Below are 21,458 nucleotides of genomic sequence, written 5' to 3'. Positions count from 1 at the left end.
GAAGCTGTCCTATTCCCCTGGCTGCTTCTGCCACTCCCAGGTTCACACTGCCTTCTTCTCTCACCTGGATACAGCTAACGGTACTTGATTAGCGCCCATGTCAACTCTTCTGTCACCAATTCACTACAAACAGGGAGATATTTCTAAAATACAAATGTTACCATGTCACTTGTTTATTTTTTATTTTTTATTTATTTTTTATTTTTTTAAAGATTTTATTTATTTATTTGACAGAGAGAGACACAGCGAGAGAGGGAACACAAGCAGGGGGAGTGGGAGAGGGAGAAGCTTTCCGTGCAGCAGGGAGCCCGATATGGAGCTCGATCCCAGGACCCTGGGATCATGACCTGAGCCGAAGGCAGATGCTTAACGACTGAGCCGCTCAGGCGCCCCCTATGTCACTTGTTTAATTCTATGATCTCCCCTAGAAAAAAGTTCAAATTTCTTACTGTGCTTTATAGGTCCCACATCACAAGCTTCATCTCCTCCCACTCCCTAATTTCTACCACTATTATGTTTCTTCTCATTTCCCCAAATTCACTATACTTTCTAATGTTATACAGCTTATAAAGTTTTCTTTCTGGGGCACCTGGGTGGCTCAGTTGGTTGGGTGTCTGCCTTCGGCTTGGGTCACAATCCCAGTGCCCTGGGATCAAGCCCCGCATCAGGCTCCCTGCTCAGCGGGAAGCCCGCTTCTGCCTCTCCCTCTGCCTGTCGCTCTGCCTACTTGTGCTCTCTTTCTCTCTGTCAAATAAATAAATAAAATCTTTTTTTAAAAAAAGTTTTCTTTCCATTGATCTCCCGGGAATGTGGTAATGGATATATGGAATTATTTCCATTTCAGTATAAAGAATAGCAGATAGGAAGAACACTCCATGCAGATTCATTGGAAGGTATAAGGGAGTGGGAGGAGGAAATGAGGTACCAACCTGGATGAGCATCCAGCTGAACTGGCAAAGATACAGATAATGTGTGATGATAGCCACAGCCGAACAGCTCTCATCTGTGAGTTGGGGACTTGCATATGCAGACACCAGAAACACAATCTGTAAGAAACAATACCTGTATTTTTAAATCATGCTAAAATTAATCAAGAATATTAAGAAAACAAACTGTTTTCTCATCAGAATCTAGGATTCAATGACTCAAAGAGACAATAAGTTGATTTGTTGCTCAAACTGAGATGACAGTCATTCTAAAAATGCCAAAACAGATTTTTATGTTTATTCCATTTATTTATTTGAATATAGTGACACACAGCTTTGCGCAGTGGCAGTATCATAGCCAATGAGGTTTATCCAAGGCATGATTATCGCTAATTGAATATAGTTGACACAATGTTACATTAGTTTCAGGTGTACAACTTAGTGATTTGACAAGTTTATGCATTATGCTGTGCTCACCACAAGTGTCGCTCCCATCTGTCCCGTTACATCACTACTACAATAGCATCAACTATTTTCCTTATGTTGCGTCTTTTCTGGATTTTTACATTTCTAAGATACAATGAATTATATGAAATTATGCTACATATTGCTCTGGCCTGTCAAGAAAGAAGTGATTTTCAAAGTAAACCCTGTTCTTATCGTGAATGGACAAGAATCCCATGAAATACATTTATTTTGACTAAGTAGTAAAAAGAAAATAGACATTCATTTAAGTCAAAGCTAGTAAGAGGGAAAAGAAAGAAAAGCAAAAACTGATTTTACCATCATCTGCATCTTTTTGTTGTGAAGTAACATACGTAACAAAATAGACTTCAATTTAAAATTTCAAATCTTAGGATAACCTTACTCCTTGGATTTTTTTCTTTTTTCAACTGTCCCCAAGACTTTGGTCAAGAGAACGCTTCACAATGAGGCCTTTCTTGACCACACTGTTTAAAATTATACCTTCCTTTCTTCTCTCCTTCCCACACACATGATACCCCTACCCTTATCTCTTTATTTTTAATTTTTTTAACACTTATCACCTTCTAACATGCTCTGTAATTTGTTTATTTACTATGTTTCTTGGTTATTGTTCATGTCATCTACTAGAATGTCATCCTTACGAAGGTAGGATCATTGAATGCTTTAGTCACTGATGTATCCCAATCACACAGCCCAGTGTCTGGCACATAGTAGATATTCAATAAATACTTGTTGAATAAATAAATGAAGTGAAACACTCTTGTGGGTTCCATTTTGTATTTTCTACAATATATGATTACTGTGTTAAATTTTGTAATGACAAGTACGGATGGCAAAGGGAAAATTTGGAGCAATGATAGTATGCCATAACTTCTCAAGGAATAACCTCCCTTTTTAGGACAGTGACCAAGTCTTTTGATTTTATATTTTAATAAGCTACCACTCTGTCTGGAATATACAAATGTTCAATAAATGATTGTTTAAAGAAAGAATGATTGATTCTAAAAAGACGGGTGTTACAAGGAGAAAACTAACTGACTTATGCCTCAAAACCCAACTTCTAAGAAGGAAATATAAATACCTTTAAGTCTGTTTGAATTTTTAAGAAGAGTAATGTGCTCAAAAACATATTAAAACAATGGGACCAAGTACTATTTTTATTTTCAAATGAAATATATGACTCCCAATCCTTTTGTTCTAAAGGTTGTGTCCATTAAATCTCCTTAAAAATTTCTACCAGTGGTGGTCCTAGGGTAGCATCACTTGGGTGAATTTGTCAGGATCTGGAGTGAGGCCTTACATGCTCTCAATATCTCCACTTTGCAAGGCAAGACTCACTGTAACCAGCCTAGTCAATTAAAGAAGAACTGAAATGCTAATTAATAAATTTACAATAATATGTAAATCTCATGCCATGCTGAAGTGACTCTTCCCTCTTGGAAATTATTGAGTACTTCCTGTACCAAGTATAGAAGAAGAAAAAAACATTTTTCTTTTCTTTTTTTTTTTTTTAAGCTATAGACACAACTCTGTCAGAAAAGAAGGAAGGAAGGAAGGAAGGAAGGAAGGAAGAAAGGAAGGAAGGAAGGAAGGAAGGAAGGAAAGAAGGAAGGGAGGGAGGGAGGGAGGGAGGGAGGAAGGGAGGAAGGGAGAATTTTAACCTTTTATATTCTTTCTTTTTACAAAGTGGCATCTATTTCCATAAAGATTTTATAAGCATACCTAAAATAAATTTGAGCCTCTCTAATTCATATTTTATAATATGGATTGTGTTGAAGTTTATTTCATAGTTTTGTTCTAATCAACCTGAACAGTTTGCTATGTGAAACAATGGTGTAATCCAAATTGTAATTGAATATGCTTAGTTTTAAGCATTCTATGAGACTATTTATAAATGGTATGCTAATTTGAATAATTCTTTTTCTCTTAAAAATTTCTTTTCTTTGAAACAAATTAGTACAGGTTATTGTTTAAACTGCATTTACTTTCAGAATACAGTTTTTTTTTAAGATTTATTTATTTGATGAGAGAGAGAGAGAGAGCAAGGACGAGCAGGGGGAGTGGCAGGCAGAGGCAGAGGCAGAGGGAGAAGCAGGCTTCCCACTGAGCAGGGAGCCCGATGTGGGACTCCATCCCAGGACCCCTGGATCATGACCTGAGCCAAAGGCAGTCACCTAACCAACTGAGCCACCCAGGCGCCCCACAGAATACAGCTTTAACACCCAAAATTCTCTTCTTAAGATATGACTTCTTCATATTTTATTATGTTTTAATCTTTTCTAAGTCATAAAAATAGCAGTTACAAATCTACTTTTGTAAATTATGAACATTCTTCCAGAATGATCTTTAAATTACGAGAAATACTTCCATCTGTATGGGAGGAGATTAGTCAGCAAGAGAAGGCTGACCTGTCACAATGCACATTGCTACAACAGGGATGGGCTAAGAATACTTCGGAGAACCAGCTATTACATGTAACCAGGCCTATCTAAAATTAAATTGAGTTAAAATACAAATTAAATGGTAAAGTAAAATAAAATGCCACCTCCTAGCATATTTAGCACACATATTTTTAAGGCACATAACGTAAGAAGAAATGAACTTTTACCATTGTTCTTTGACTCAAACACACAGAGATGACCAGGAAAAAGATTATTTTCACAGTCAGTTCTCTGGATGCATCAAACACCAAAACAGAAAAAAAATTTTTTTATCAAAGGTTCTCAGTCACTCATGTATTGCTTCATTCAGTACGTAGGTGAGTACCTACTATTTCCAAAGCCTTATGCTATCTATGTGAGATGGACAATGTGGTGGCAGCAGCAAGGTGCTACATGTCTTCCCTTGTTTTCTTGTGTAACCCACATATTAATGATATGAAGTCATTACTATTTTTATACCAACTTAATAAATGATGAAAGAGGATCTGATATGGGAATTAACTTTTTAGAAGTCATTAAACATATTCTAAAGTTAAAGTGGGATTCAAATCCTGGTGTTCTGCTTTATATAGTGTCCTTTGCAAACACCATGTTGCAACCTACAGAGCTAAATCAAGCACAAATCCCGCCTCAAAGTGCTGAAATTCTAGTTCACTCTTTCTCAATTTTTTGTTTTTAAAGATTTTATTTATTTATTTATTTATTTGAGAGAGAGAGAGAGAGCGCGTGCATATGTGGAGGGAGGGGCAGAGAGAGAGAGACACAGAGAGAGAGAAAATATCTCAAGCAGCCTCCACGCTGAGCGCAGAGCCTGACACAGGGCTCCATTTCACGACCCTGAGATCATGACCTGAGCTGAAATCAAGAGTTGGACACTTAACAGACTGAGCCCCTCAGGTGCCCCTCTCAATCCTTTTTAACCAATGGTGCATAACCCACCAAAGACTCATAATGACAACAGAATACAATGCCAATAGCAAATATAATACTACTCTTAATTCTATATTTATATAACATATATATATATCTTAACTAAAGAGAAAAGAAAAATACATTTCTGCAGACAGAGTATCTGATATATTCTGTTAGTAACTTATAAAATTCTTTGCTTCTTGCGGTTGATGAGAGCTCTTCTGTACCCATGCATTGTTTTCACATTAAATATGGAGCATGTCTCTGTTTGCTTGGGCTAAATAACAACCAATAATAAAAGTTGGTTTTCCTGTAAACACCAATTCTCAGTACTCCTTATATACCCCTACCCCTGTTTACTATGGATATTTTCACTCTGCTCTATGAAATGCCCTTCTCTCTACTCCCCATCTCATCCAAAATCTACTCAGTTTTTCCAAGACCAGTTTAAATTTCACCTGCCTACTGAGATCATGATAAGCTCCTAGACTTTTCTATTTTTTAATGTGGGAAAGCACTTGTTACTGAGCATTTATAACGAGCCAAATGTCATCCTTTCTAATAGGAGAGTGCCTAAGGGTAAAGCCACACACAAGATGCAATAAAATATGACAGGTGTTATCATAGGGTATGGAGTAAAATACCAGGGACACACAGTCAAGATTGATTAGTTCCACCTGTGGGAGTCAAAGAACAATTTATTTTTCTTTAAACTTTTTTTATTTATTTATTCATGAGAGACAGAGAGAGAGAGAGAGAGAGAGAGAGGCAGAGGGAGAAGCAGGCTCTCAAGGAGCAGGGAGCCCGATGCGGGACTCGATCCCAGGACCGTGGGATCATGACCTGAGCCGAAGGCAGATGCTTAACCATCTGAGCCACCCAGGCGCCCCAAAGAACTATTTAAAGAGGAAACAGAATTGTCTTGGTTTGGCGTCTAAGTCCCATCTGCTCCACCTACTCTTCCTAAGCTTATCCTCCTCAAGACCTTTCCGAACATTCTACTTTAACTGTATTGATAGCTCTTCTTAAAACATGTTCCATCATCTCTCAACTCTTTGCCTTTGTTCTTCCTCTTCCTCCTAACTAGAATTTCTATTTCCCATCTTCCTCTGCCGAAATCATTCTGTTTTTCAAGGTATCGTGGAAATGTCAACTCTATCATGAATATACGGCTTTCTTTCAACCATAAACAAACTTTTCCTCCTCTGAACTTCTAAAATAGGATTCTATTAATATAAGTGTTGGTCTTCCTATAAACCTCGATTCTCCCAATTCTTAGATAAAAATCAGCCTTAATCTCTCAGAAAACCATCAACTCCTGAAAGGCAACAATTTGATTTTATTCTCTATTATAATTATTTTGAAGTACATTTTTTAAAAAAGAAACATAGCAAGTATTCATTATCCGGTACAGATCCTATCATGGGTTTGAGCATATTGTTTGTTAAAAACAGCTTTATTAAAATATGATTGACAACAAATGGTACATGTTTAAAGTGTGTATAATTTAACAAGTTTTGACATATATCCACCTGTGAAACCATCTTCACAATCAAGATAATTAACATATACATTCTTCCCAAAAGTTTCCTCATGACCTTCATAATACCTCCCTAGTAGTATTTTAATTATGTATTCTTTCACCTATTGATAGATATTTGGGTTGTTTCCAGTTTTGATTTTTACAAATAAAGCAGCTATGAATGTATGAGTCTTTGTATGGACATATGCTTTCTATTTATCTTGAATAAATATCTAAGAGGGGAATAGCTGGATCATATGACAACTGTGCATTTAATATTCTTAAAATTTGAGATATTATTTTCCGAAGTGCTTATAACATTTCCCACTCTCACCAGCAATGTATTAGTGTTCAGCTGCTCCATAGTCTCACCAAAACTTGATTAGTCAAAAAAAATTTTTTAGCCTTTCTTATCTAATAGGTACGTGTAGTTCCTCATTGTGGTTTAAATTTGCATTTTCCTAATCAGTAATGATGATAATTTTTTCATGTGCCTAACTGCAATTCATACCTCTCTTTTGAAGAAATGCCTGTTAAGCTTTTTTGCCTACTTTTAAACTTGGATTGTTTTCTAACTATTGAGTTTTATGAGTTCTTTTATATTCATGATACAAGTCTTTCATCAGATATTTGATTTGCAAATATTTCCTTCTACTGTGGCTTGTTTTTCCAAAATTCTCTTAACAGTGTCATTGGAAGAACAAAGTTTTTAACATTGGTGAAGCCCGATTATGGATTGAATCATACTTTTTTTGACCTTTTATAGATTATACTTCTGATGTTATATCTAAGAAAACTTTGCCTAATGCAAATTCATGTAGGTCTTCCCATATATTTTTCTAGAAGTTTTATAGTTCTAGGTTTTAAAATTAGGTCTTTGATCAATTTTGAATTATTTTGAATATAAGGCACAGTACGCTCTAAAGCTTTTTGTTTTGCGTGTGGATATCCAATTTTCCAGTATAATTTTTTTTGAAAGACTATCCTTTCTTTACTGAATTACCTTTGCATTTTTGCCCATATATGTGGGAGTCTGCTTCAGGACTCTCCAATCTGTCCCACCAATTTGTCTCTGTTTACACCAATACCACATCAACTTGATGACTGTCACTATAATTCTTGAAAACAGGTAGTGTTAGGTTCTAATTTGTTCTTCTTTGTCAAAGTAATTCTGCTTATTCCAAGTCATCTGCATTTCCATATGAATTTTAGAACCAGAGAGTAGATTTTTACAAAAAGTAAAGCCCGCTGAGGTTTCGATTTGAAGTGTGTTAAATCTGAGGAGAACTGACATTATTAACAGTATTGGCTCTTCTGTCTCGTGAACACAGGGGACCTTTCCCCATATTTAGGTCTTCTCTAATTTCTCTCAGGAGTGTTTTGTAATTGTCCATGTACAGGTCCTTCACACAATTTTTAAAAGATTTATTATCTCTAAGTATTTTACATTTTGCCATTATCATAACTGATAGTTCATTAAATTTCAATTTCTGATATTCACTGCTAGCATAAAGAAATACAACTGACTTTTGTATATTGATCTTCCATCCTGCAAACTTACAGAACATATTTACCAGTTTGAATAGCTCTTTTGTAGAAAATATTGTATTTTCTACATGAAGGATTATGTCATCTCTGCATAAATGGAATTTTACTTATGTTCTAATCGGAATGGTTTTAATTTCTTTTCCTTACCCAACGGTACTTATTGGCAATAGATATAAAGTATGCACACACACATACAATATTGAAAAGAGGTGGCAAAAATGAACACCCTTGTTTTGTTTCTGATGTTAGGGTAAAAACACTGGGTTTTTCACCATTATTTCTATATGCTGAATTGTGTCCCCCCCCAAATTCATACATTGAAGTCCTAACCTCCAGTTACTCAGAATATAACTGTATATGAAAATAAGGTCATTAAAGAGGTAATTAAATTAAAATGGTGGGCCTTTATACAATATGACTAGTTTCCTTATAAGAAAAGGAAATTTTGGATACACACAAGCACATGTACAGAGGAAAAACCATGTGTATACAAAGGGAGAAGACAGACATCTATACAGAAAGGAGAGAGGACTCAATATGAAATCCACCCTGTCACCACCTAGATCTCAGACTTCTAGCTTTTAGAACTGTGAGAAAATAAATGTCTTATTTAAGCCATCCAGTCTTAAATAAGACTGGTATTTTGGTATTTTAATATGGCCACCCTAGCAATTTAATACATGTATGAGGCTAGTTACATAATTATTTTTTGTAGATGCCATTATCAAGTTGAGAAAACTCCCCTCTATTCCTCCTTTGTTGGGAGTTCTTACCAGGAATGTATATTGAATTTTGGCAAACACTATTTCTCTACTGAGGTTACAAAAAAATGTTATTCCAGTTTTGCTTGCTAATATGATGCATTATTTTGATTGATACTTAAACCAATTTTGCATTACTGGGATACTTATCACTTTGTTGTGATGTATTGTTCTTTTGATTTGCTAAAACTATATTAAGAATGTATGCATCGATGCTCATGAGGAACAGTAGTTGGTAGTTTTCTTGTAATGTCTTTGTCTCATTTTGGTATCAGGGTAATGCTGGTTTCAGCGAGTTGGGAAATATTTTCACCTTTTCAATTTTCTGGAAGAATGTGTACAGAATTCACATTCTTAAGTGTTTGATAAAATTCATCAATAAAACCCATATTAGGACTACAGTTTTCTTAGTGGCACAATTTTTAAACATAAATTCAATTTCTTTAATACATAACAGAACTATTCAGATAACCTAATTCTCCCTGAATGAGTTTTGGTAATATGTGTCTTTTTAAGGAATTTGTCTATTTAACCAAAATTGGGAAATCTGTTGGTATAAAGTTATATATAATATTCCCTTATTATTCTTTTAAGATCTTTAGAATCTGTAGTGATGCCATTTCTCTCTTCCTTCATATTGGTAATTCAGATCTCTTCTCCTTTTTTTTCTTGATCATCTGGCTCAAGGTTGATCATGTTATTGATCTTAAAGAACTGACTCTTGGTTTCACTGATTTTCTCTTGTTTTACTGTTTCCTATTTCAGTGATTTCTGTTCTGTTCTTTATTATTTATTTCTTCTACTTATTTTTAATTAAAAAAATTGTTTTTCTTTCTTTGTGGTCATGCTTTTGAAAGCTTACTTCTTTTTCTAATATAAGCATTTAGTTCTATAAACTTTCTCTTAATATTGCTTTAGCGGGATCCCTCAAATGTTGATATATTGTTTCATTTTCATTCAGTTCAAAATACCTTGAAATTTCCTGAGGCGTGTGAGTGGCTCAGTTGTTAAGCGTCTGCCTTCGGCTCAGGTCATGATCCCAGGGCCCTGGGATCGATCCCCACATTGGGCTCCCTGCTCAGCGGGAGGCCTGCTTCTCCCTCTCCCACTCCCCCTGCTTGTGTTCCTTCTCTCGCTTTGTCTCTCTCTGTCAAATAAATAAATAAAATCTTTAAAAAAAAAGAAATTTCCCTACTAATTTCTTTTCTGACCTATGGATTATTTATAAGTGTGCCAGTTAGTTACCAAATATTTGAGGATATTCCAGTGATCCTTCTGTTGATTTCTAATCTAATTCCATTGTGGTTAGAGGACATACTCTTTCTCTTTATGACTTTAATCATTTTGAATTTATTAGTCTATGTTCTGTGTGTACTTGATAAAAATGTGTATTCTACTATTGTTGGTTTGAGTGCTTTATAAATCTCAGTAGGTCAGGTTGGATGATAATTATTTTAAAATATTCTATATTCTAAAAAAAAAACACCCCCCCAAATGTATGTTGTTGTAACTTTTCTGTTCTTTTTAAAAATTTCCATCAATTATTGAAAGAGAGGTCCTTAAATTCCCAACTATAATTGTGGATTTGTCAAGTTTTCCTTGTAGTTCAATAAATTTTTGCATTTTATATATATGTATATATATTATAAAAAAGTATTTTATAAAAAAGTATATTTTAAAGTAGGCATGGAGCCCCAATGCAGGGCTTGAACTCACAGCCCTGAGATCAAGACCTGAGCTTAGATCAAGGATCAGATGCTTCACCGACTGAGCCACCCAGGTGGCCCTGCATGGCATATTTGGAAGCTTGGTTATTAAGTACCTGAATATTTAGGTTAATTATATCCTCTCAGTAAACTGACCCCTTTATCGTTATGGAATGATCTTCTTTTTTTCTGGTATTACCTTGCTCTAAAATCTACTTTGATGTTAATATAGTCAATCCAATTTTTTCCCATCTTTTTACTTTCAACCTATAGCTGTCTTTATACTTGAAGTGTGTTTCTTGTAGGCAGTGTATAAATTGCGTCTTGCTTTTTTATTTAATTTGAAAATCTCCTTCTAAATGGTATAGACTATATGCATTTAATCTGATTTTGTGTGAAGTTTAAGTCCAGCATCTTGCTGTTTAATTTTTATTTGTTACATCTGTGAGGATTATCTGGTGATAATTTCTTTCAGCTACTGTACATTTGAAGACATCCTATTCAACCTTTATTCCTTTCTTTTTAGAGACTTATTTATTTATTCTAGAGTAAGGGAAGGGCAGACGGACAGGAAGAGCGAGAATCTCAAGCAGACTCTCCGCTGAGCACAGAGTCTGACTCAGGACTCCATCTCAAGACCTTGAGATCATGACCTGAGCCGAAACCAACAGTCGGACACTCAACCGACTGAGCCACCCAGGTGCCCCAACCTTTATTTTGAAAAATACTTTGGTTGACAGGTTTTTCTCTCCTTCAGTACTTAAACATGTTGCTCTACTATCTCCTCATTTATTTTATTTCCTACAAGAAATTTGCTGTAATGCTTATGTTTCTTCCTTTGTACGGAACTCTTTAATTTCTGTTGCTTAAAAGACTTTTCTTTTTATGTTTCTTTTGCTCAACTGGATTATGATATGCTTTTGTATAGTTTCTTCATGTTCCTTCTGTTTGGGGTTTATTAAGCTTCTTGAATATGTGTTTATAGTTTTTAAGAAATTTAGAAATTTTTAATTATTACTTTTCACAATGCTTTTTCCCAACCACTAAGTGCTCTTTCACCTCTCTTTCTGGCACCTCAAGTATACATATGAGATGCTTAATTTCCCCCCCACAGCTCACTGGTGCCCTGTTGACTTATTCTGACTCCCTTATCTCTTTTTTTCATTTTAGAATAATTGATACTGCTGTTTTCAGATTTACTTATTTTTTTCTTCCGCTATTTCTAATCTGCTACTAATCCCAACCAGGGTACTTTTCATCTCACGCATTGCAGTTTTCATTTCTAAAAGTTTCATTTAGTTCAATTTTAATATCTCCCATTTCTCTGCTTAACCTTTTGAATGCACAGAGTCAGCCATAATAAATGTATTGGTGTCCTAGTCTGTCAATTCTAACATCTGCAAAACTTCTGTATTAGTTGATTTATTGACTTAATCTCTTAATTATGTGTCATATTTTCTTGCCTTTTATCATGTATTATAGTTTTTTTTATTGAGTATCAAACATTGCAATTTCACCTCTTTGGGTATGGGATATTTGTATTCCTATTTTTTGGAACTTTGGATGCACGAGGAAGCAGTTTGGTCTTTTCAGTTCTTGCTGTTAAGGTATTTTGGGCAGGGCCTGGTGCTCAGGCGAATCATTCCACAAGGCTAAGGCAAGACCCCTCAGTGTACTCTACCCAAGTGTTTGTGGATCTTGAGGTTTTTTAGTTTAATAGTGGGAAAAGACACTATTCATGGCTCTGTGTAAGTACCTCCCATTATTCACTTTTGCCTTTTGGGAGACTCTTTCTCTAGCCTTGGACAGTTTCTTCACATACATGGGCTAGTCAGCACTCAGCTGAACACTAAGAACTCTGCAAATCTCCAGGGTTCTTTCCCTTCCAACACTTTGACCTGCAAACTTCAGGTCAAACTTCACCTTGGTTTTCTCAGACTCCCATCTTGTCTCCTTAGTCCTGTGACTCTGCAGACTCCACTTGGGTTCCTCCTCTTTGTGGCAAAGCCTAGAAAATTTTATAAGGCAGTATTCCAGGGCAACTATTAATCTCACCCTGTTTGTTTCTTACACTTCCGGGACCCTTATCCTTCACTGCCTGAGGTTTAGCCTATTGAAATTGTTTCGTACATTGTTCCATGTTTTCATCTGTTTCAGATCTGAGGGTAAATCTGGTCCTTATTATTTCATCTTGGCATGAAACAAAATCTTGCCGGTATTAATACCTTTTAGATCCTGCTATTAATTTCCTTTTCTCCTGAAATTAAAATATTTACTATTATTTTGGTGCTCTGTCTTGAGCTTAAACTAAGTAGCACTTGAATCTAAATTATCCACTCTATTTTGTGAATATTTATAGCTCACATCTTCTAATCCACTTAGCATCTCCTGATCAAAAAAGTTTTTACTCTCTTCTTCCCAAGTTAATTGATGAGTAAGCTATTTTAAAAAATCATTTCAATGACAAAAGATATTTTAAGTTAAAAAAATCACAAAATGCTGAGCTCTAAATTATTTCTGCTACTTGTAAGTCATTTATGTCTGCAAAATCCCTTTCATTAGAAAATTGTATGTAACATTAATACGATGCTGAAGACAAAGAGAACTTTGCATGCTGCTGATGCATTGGCAAAGTGTGTAACATTAATCTGATGCTAAAGACAAAGAGACCTATGCATGCTGCTGATGCATTGGCTGTTGCCAATGCGGCAATGCCAATGATAATGGAATTCACAAAGTATAATAACATTTCCATGACTAATGCATTCTGTGGTGGCAGCTTCTCCTTGTTTAACTTTTAATCAACATTATCTGTGTAACTTTTAAAATTATTTGAAGAAACATTTAAAACTATTTGAAAAACTTAAACAAAGTATTAAACATAAAACATCAACAGAACTTAGTGATAATAGTTAATTCCTTATGCAATAAGGTAGACACCAGAAATGGAAAAGTAACACTAAGGAAAGGTTATCAATTTTTTTTTAATTGGTATGCTCAATAGAGACTGTCTGTGGCATGTCCCTATAAACAAAGCACTTGAAATAATGCCATATTTAATTTTTTTTCATTACCTTGCGATCACATAGTATGTTTATTATTACCCACACCCCCCACCCCACCCTGGGCTGACATCTTTTTCATTGATATTTCTACTTCAACCTTTAAGGGAATGTTTAAATATCAGAAATATTCTGTCAATACCAAATCTGAATTTTCACTGTTATTAAAAGTATTATACTTAACATTATAACTATTTTCACTGATTTCACACAGCTATTCCTTTTTTTCCACATTGACTAGAACACTTTAAATATTTTTGGATGCCCTTCCTATGGTCTTTGTGTCGCAGAACATAAAATCTATTATGCTCACATTCACAGCTGTCTTCCTTTCTTTTTCCTTCCTTCCTTCCTCCCTCCCTCTCTTCTCATACAAATCCCAACTCTCTATATTTTATACTTACTTTGTTATATAAATGTATGGAATCAAAGACCCTTGAATACTAAATTAAATATGCCTCTGAATGTCTTGGGTGTGTCAGGGAGATGTTTTATGCAATGCAATAGTTTCTGGCAACTCCTGAATGTCAGAAACCGGTCTGAACAGGTTTTTATAATTATTACTTTTTTTATAGTTGCCATAGTGAAAATACAGTACCAAAATCAATCAACATTTACAGTTTTCTAATGGCACATTTTGTATATGCCCTGTCTTTAGTATATCCTTGTGCCTGCTGCTGGAAATAACATAGGACTGGCAGACCATGAAGCATATTGTTTTCTTATCACATCTAATAATCAAAATATACAAACACATACCTTCAAGTAAATCAGTATCTATTACTCAAGAGTCTGAGTAGATGGAGATTGGGAGTGTACACTTAGACTGTATATGCACATAGATTAAGTTATTTGTTTTACTATAAGACTTATGTCAGTCAATCAAATGTTGGCAATTATCACTAAAAAATCCCAAGCCTTATACACATCACAATTTTTGTCATAGCTCATTTTTGGTAAAGTAGACTGCTTAAGATATCTGTCCTCACAGATAAAGACATTTTAAAAGGCTGTTCTGCAAGAAACAATGGTAGAATTTGCCAAAAACAAACAAAACAAGACAAACAAAAAAAACCCAACTCAGCCCCCATTTCAGAATTTTTTAGAGGTATTTTATTGTGCTTTTATTTCTTCCCTTTTCTTCAAAAAGTAATTTTCCTTCTGAGAAGGAGAACTTTATGAGTGATGCATTACCACAAAGACTAGTCTTTTTCATGTGGTATAGAGCCAAAAAAAGCACTAACTTATTTATATCAGTAATAATAACAATAATAATAATAATTACCATTTAATGAATGGTTATTATGTGCCAGGTACTATACTAAATGCCTTACAAGACATTATTTCATCTTATCCCTAAATAACCCATGCAATTTAGAGATCACTGCCTCCATTTTATAGAGGAGGAAACTGAAGCTTAATAAAAGTAAAAAAAAAAAAAAAAAAGGCTTAGAAAAGAAGTCCTGTATTTTCCATAGGGTTTTTACACAACACGTGGATATCTAATATATTCCGTTATCATTAAAAATCAACTTTGGCTTAACATTTAGTTACCTCAATATTTGTTTAAATATAAGACACACTTTTAATTACTATTGATAATTATTTGATCAGTGCATTGACATAGCTAAAATTAAATAAGCATAGCAGAAACTTGATTCACAATTAGACAAACCAAACACATTTCTGGAGGCCTTTAAACTCTTTTTTTCTCTAGGTTTTATTTATTTATTTGTGTGAGAAAGAGAGAGAGAGAGAGAGAACACAAGCAGGGAGAGAGAGCATAAGCGGCAGGCAGAGGGAGAAGCAGGTTCCCCACTGAGCAGGGAGCCCAATGCGGGGCTGGATCCCAGGACTCTAGGACCATGACCTGAGCCGAAGGTAGATGCTTAACCAACTGAGCCACGCAGGTGCCCCTAAATTTTTGTTTTAATTCTAGTATAATTAACATACAGTGTTATATTAGTTTCAGGTATACAATATAATGATTCAACAATTTTATACAATACCTGGTGCTCATCACAGTAACTGTACTCTTTAATCCTCATCAACTATTTCACCCATTTCCCCATCCATCTCCCCTCTAGCAACCAGCAGTTGTCTTGGTTTGTCTTTTTTTTTCGTTGTTTGTTTATTTTGTTTCTTAAATTCCACATATGAGTGAAATCATACAGTATTTGTCTTTCTCTGATTCACTTAGATCCATCCATCTTGTTGCAAAGGGCAGGGCTCATGTCTTGTTTACTGAGGTATGCCTAACAATACATTGGCTAAGATCTAGTGAGAGTCTAATAAATATTTGTTAAATATTAATTATTGAACTTAAAGAAATACCATTAAATTAATAATTTATTACTTATGAATAATACATTTATACATATTATTACTTAGCTTAAATAAATATTTTGAATTTATTACTTGCAGGATACCAACTCATTTGGAAATGTTCACAGATCTGGGATTTAGAAACTAAATTTGAATTGGAGAACTTTTCATTTTATTGCTTGCACCATTAAAAGTTACTTTTTTTTATAGTTATGTGTCAGATACAACCGTGGTTTCTAATAAAACAAATTACATTAACTTAAGCAAAATACTCCTTCTTATGAGTAAATAGTGGCAAAAATAATATTTGTTACTAGGCTCTATTTGAGATAAGTAATGATCAGATGATATTAAATTTAAAACTCAGGTATAACCATCCCCTCCAAGACTCTACATGGAAATTTGCTCCTCTCCACCAAAAGTACTTCCAGTGTTCTCTGTTCAGTAACCTATCCAGTTACTCAAGTCCTTAACTTCTTTTTTTTTCATCCTGTGCAATTAGTTCTCAAATTCTATCGGCTATGCTTTTAAATACCTCTTGAGTATGTCAATCCTTCCTCCCTTTCTACGATTCTCTCTCACCTGGACTACTACTTCTCCACAGAGAACAGTATGGTGTGATTACCTTAATACGTGGCAATACACATTTCCCACTGAAGTGACTACCACACTTCAATGAAAATATTCTCCAACATTCACGTACAAACATTCAATTGTTAAGATGCTGATAGCAATCATGGATCAACCATTGTACAAAGTTTGTATTTAACAATGTTTTATTCTGGAAATGGTTAATCAAACATGAATAAAAGAATCTCTTCTTAGTCCAAGAAAGTCCATCAGAGCACCATGTACTCTACGAAGTCACTTCCAAATAGTCAATGGAACAGAATCCATTTTAAAATCAGAGGGTAGGGCTGGGTGAAAGCTAATGTACCTTACTATACTGCTCTAAAATACAATGACTTTTCAGCTTCCTTCTGACTTATCATTCAAAATCATCTCAGAATACTTGGGTGGGACTCTAAACCAAGTCCAACCATTATGTGCAAGGGTACCCTATCATGCAGAGAGCCTCCAGAGTTTCCCAGTGACAGCGAAAGCCATGTCCCCTATCTTTTCTTCCCCTGTGCTCATGATCAAAGTCCTCTTTTCTTGGTTGGGAAGATGGAAAATAAAAGGGCATGACTGACACCTGGCTCCTCTCCTGCCATCTTCCCAGTTATTGGGGGTTCAATTTTCCTCTCTTCCTACTACAGTGATAGTTTAGAATACTAAAAAAGAAAAGAAAAAAGATAGATTTGTCTTTGGAACAGGAGAAAATTCAGTTCATTGGCCAGGAAGTGCCTTGTACTATTTTGCTTTTTATCTTCAGCATATACACAGGGCCTGGACTAAATGTATCTATTGAATTGAACTGAAGTCATCTGATTTATTTTTATTTTTTAAGGTTTTATTTATTTATCTGACAGAGAGAGAGAGAGAGAACACTAGTGGGGCGAGAGAGGGACAGAGGGAAAGGGAGAAGCAGGCTCCCCACTGAGCAGGGAGCCCAACTTGGAGCTCGATCCCAGTACCCTGGGATCATGAAGTCATTTGATTTTTAAAAAAAAGTTTTAACTTAAGTATAGTTGACATATGATTTTGACACCAAAACTATGACTGACTATTTTGGTGATATTTCTAGCAAAATAAAAAATACTTACGAACAGCTTTTTTATTCACTAATAGCAACAGCCTAAAAAATATTAATATAGTCAGTTATTTACCATTTTTATCACAAAGTTATGTTCCTTTTTAATTGTAAGTGCTCAGGAATTTTACAACTGCGTTTTTTTAGAATGGCATTTTTTAAAAATAAACATTTTAAAAGTTAATGCAAACAAAATCATGTTTTAATTTTTTTTAAAAGCCCATTTTTTTCAGTAGTAGAATTAAATGGACTTTTTTCCTGATGGAATTTGAAGTTCCCAAACAGTATGTTTCAGCAACACTAAAGTGTTAAGTGTTAAGACTGATGACTAATTTCCAATTGTCCAGTTAAATAATTCAAACTGATAAATTAACTTCCATGAGAAACAATTATCCACATCTTTTTAAATTAAAAATAAACGAATTATATTATATTCCTATGAAATAAAATTGTTTGAAGTTTAAAAAGGTCTTTTGCAGCATCAATCACTCTGAAGGTAAAAGTGAACACTGCTTGAAGTACATTTAGATTTCGGGTCAGATTTCGGGTCTAGTTTTCATAATATCCAGTGTATTTATGACATAACCCAGAATGAATGTTCCGTACACTTAAGACACAGAGTATCAAATTTGGTTGTCCCTTTTATAATTCTCTAATATCAGGCAAACAACTTGTTATTTCAGGGTCATATGTTTATTTTTTTCCTTCCCCTTCAAGTAGAACCCTAAATAAAAGACATACTGCAATCATAATTTTTAAAAAATCTCGTGTAAGCAAATGCCTACTGCACTGATGTGCGGACCAAACTGGTGTCACTCAGCATCTAGAGAAAGGCCAGAATCACATATTATTTGCACTGTGAAATACCTCAAGGACCAGCAGTTCCAACCTCATCTTTTTACCAATGGAGAAAATTTGCCCCCAGGGAAAAAGGTTATTTAATTCACTGAATAAATATTTATGATTTGCTTTTATTTTTTTTTAAGTTTTTATTTTATTTTTTTTTTTTTTGAGAGAGAGAGTGAGAGAGAGCCCAAGAGGGGGTAGGGTCAGGGGGAGAAGCAGACTCCCCGCCGAGCAGGGAGCCCAATGCGGGACTCGATCCCGGGACTCCAGGATCATGACCTGAGCCGAAGGCAGTCGCTTAACCAACTGAGCCACCCAGGCGCCCTGTGATTTGCTTTTAGATATCAATAATGACCCAGGCACAAACAGTAGGTAGAAACAAATAAAACAGACTTGAAGCCTGCCCTTATGGCATTTCCATGTCAGGAAGATAAACCAACAAATGAACATATAACTACAAATATGGTCAGTACAATGGAGGAGAGAGTCAAACAGGGGTCTTGTAATGGTTTGAATAGTGTCACCCCAAAATTCATGTCCACCTGGAACCTCGGAAGTTGACCTATTTGGAAACAGGGTCTTTGTAGGTGTCATCGGTTTAGATGAGGTCACACCAGCTTAGGGTGGGCCCTGAATCCCATGACTGGTGTTCTTGTAAGAATTCCACAAAGACACAAACACACACACAAGGCCGGAGGCCATGGTGATGACAGAGGCAGAGACTGGAGTAATGCAGCTGCCATCCAAGGAATACCATGGACTGCTGACACCCACCAAAAACTATGAAGGAGCAAGGAAGGACTCTCCTCTAGAGCCTGTAGAGGGAGCATGGCTCCACTGACATCTTGATTTCAGACATCTAGCTTCTAGAACAGTGAGAGAATAGATTTCTGTTGTTTTAAGTGTGGTACTTTGTTACACCAGGCCTAGGCTTCATTTAGAGGGGAAGATCATAGGAAGCCTCTCTGAAAAAGTGACATTTTAGCTGTCATCTTAAGGACAAGGAAGTGACAGTCAGTAAATGGGAGAAAAAAAGTTTTGCAGGCCAAAGGAACATAGCATGTGCCATGGCCCCAGAATGGGAAAGAGTTTACCAGGTTCAAGAAGCTGTATGATTTGTCCAAGGTCCTAAGGCTGGGAAGTAGCAGAATGGTTCCAGATCTTCTAACTTGAAAACAAGGGATTAAACCACATCTAGATCTCAGGAGATCCTCACAACAACCAACCAACCAACCAACCAACCAACCAACTCACCCCCACCCATCTCTCACTGTTCTTGGCGATTAAAAGTGAAGCATGGCTACAGGCAGGCCGTGCAGATACTGCTGACAAAGGACATTTTTATGAGTGGCAGGAGAAGGCCAGTTCTGAAGAGCTACTCTACAATTTTCCCTCCTACCCCAAGCACCCTAAAGAAGCATGTGAGGACCAGCTTAGTCAGTCTCCATGCCTTGGGGACTATTTATAGTTCCTAGTTGGAGAAGGTGCAAAAAAGGCTTCCTTGATGTTGTAGCTATTGCCAATTCAAAATCACCTATGGGCAACAAGTGTGACAACCTTCCTAAAATATTCATCATATCTGCGGCCTGACGAACAGGCTGCAAGGCTCACTATTTTCCTACACAAATGTGGCTACTGTGTGCAGCCTCCAGATAGGTTTTGTTACGTCTGATTACTTAAAAATCCAGATATGTCACACAATACTTCATGTATTTGATTTTTCTTAAAAAGATGTCCTTGTCATAGGGAATGACTAGTCAGAGTTGGATAGTGGCTTCTACTTAGAAAGGACACAGATTTAAGTTACCTGGCAGTCCCCTGAACCTCACTTAAATAGCTTGTCTGGCCTCTTGGGGCATTTGGGTTTGTGAGCCTTGATCTATAAGGAATAGCTTTACAATCTCTAACCCGACCCCACTTTATCTGTACACTTAAACCTTTCACTAGTCTCAAACTCAGAACCTACCATTACCTCTGAAAAACTCCTCAATCTTCTGTAAATATCTCACGTTCATTTCCCCTCACATCTCTTTTACTCAGTTCTACCAGTCCTACAGAGAACAACCCAAGTTACGGCCCTTTCTCCAAATACACCTGGCTCTCTATTTTTCCAGAACTAACTCCTTATTGTGTTTGCTACTCAGACTTTTCTTAATTGAATGCTGCCTCACCTTGTTACAGTTAATTGTCGAGTACATATGTTTAGCCAAAGATTATAGTACTGTCAGGAACTTCTTTGCTATCATCTTACCACTTAGAGCTACAATACACAAGGTTGGCTTTCGTAATGTGTTTCATAACATAGTAAGTGAATGCTATCAATGAGTCATCACCAAAGAAAGGGTGGCTAGTTCATAATTCTAATTATTTTCTTTGGGATTAGCTTAGCTAGCCTTTTTGCTACACCCTGTTATTTCGAGAGTTCCTTACTCAATATCTACCAAAGAGGAAGATAATAAAGAAAGGTATGCTTTTCTTGTAAATTGCTCTTATATAAGGCTTTGTGAAAAGAAAGATTGAAATCAATGGCTAAAATAAGATTATTAGATTACCCAGGCTTTCTGTGATCACAATCACCATGGAAAATTTAAAATCAACCACATCATCATATTTTGACTTCCAAAATCATTAAATATTTATGAGTTAAAACCTAAATGGTTTCTATAAATGAAATGTCAAAATACAATATTAAGTTAGCTATGGGTTTTATTTCATATGCATTTCAATTTAGCCTGTCTCTATTCTGCATAAGAGTCTGCTCTGAAGTTGAATCTTTAAATTCCTTAGGATACCTGTATGGCTGTAGGAGACTCTGGGTTAGACAGTTCTCCCAGTTCTGTCTCCAACCCCTGTATTTTCAGTTGGGGGACAGGGTTGGCAGTGACTCTGACAGTGGAAACCATCTAGCAAGTTTTAAATGATTTTGGATTGCTGCCCAGTAGTAGTAAAACCCAAAATTAATGAGACAGAACTGATTTGAGAATCATGAGTTTGAAACATACCAGAAGCCCCACATCCACCCTCCTGCCCATTCAATTTAACTCATTCCTCAAACTCATTCTTATTTTTTTAATCGCTATTTGCATTATAAATTTTCAAAAGGCTGATCATTTAATATTAACAAATTTCATTTCCTTTTACCTAAGAAAATCTTTAGTGACTTTAATCCTCACAAGGGTTATAAGTGATTTCCACTGATTTAGAGCAAACATACGTCCCTAATGCATATT

At 35.7% G+C, this 21,458-nt stretch overlaps 1 protein-coding gene and 1 pseudogene across 2 annotated transcripts in view; one reads left to right on the top strand and one right to left on the bottom strand.

Moving 5' to 3' along the window:
• Positions 1-21,458, bottom strand: part of ADGRV1 (adhesion G protein-coupled receptor V1) — a 524,455-nt gene that overhangs the window by 187,271 nt on the left and 315,726 nt on the right. For both annotated transcript variants that reach the window (XM_073887989.1, XM_073887998.1), the window contains one exon: positions 930-1,046. In XM_073887989.1, the coding sequence (XP_073744090.1) occupies positions 930-1,046 (117 nt within the window). The remainder of the gene's footprint in view (positions 1-929; positions 1,047-21,458) is intronic.
• On the top strand, positions 1,259-1,390 carry LOC112820550 (U4 spliceosomal RNA; annotated as a pseudogene).

This window comes from Callorhinus ursinus, unplaced genomic scaffold (genome assembly GCF_003265705.2).
Source record: "Callorhinus ursinus isolate GAN/ISIS: 27379988/994484 unplaced genomic scaffold, GSC_fseal_2.0 scaffold3, whole genome shotgun sequence".
Taxonomy (NCBI): Eukaryota; Metazoa; Chordata; class Mammalia; order Carnivora; family Otariidae; genus Callorhinus; species Callorhinus ursinus.
This window is presented reverse-complemented; position numbering and strand designations above follow the sequence as displayed.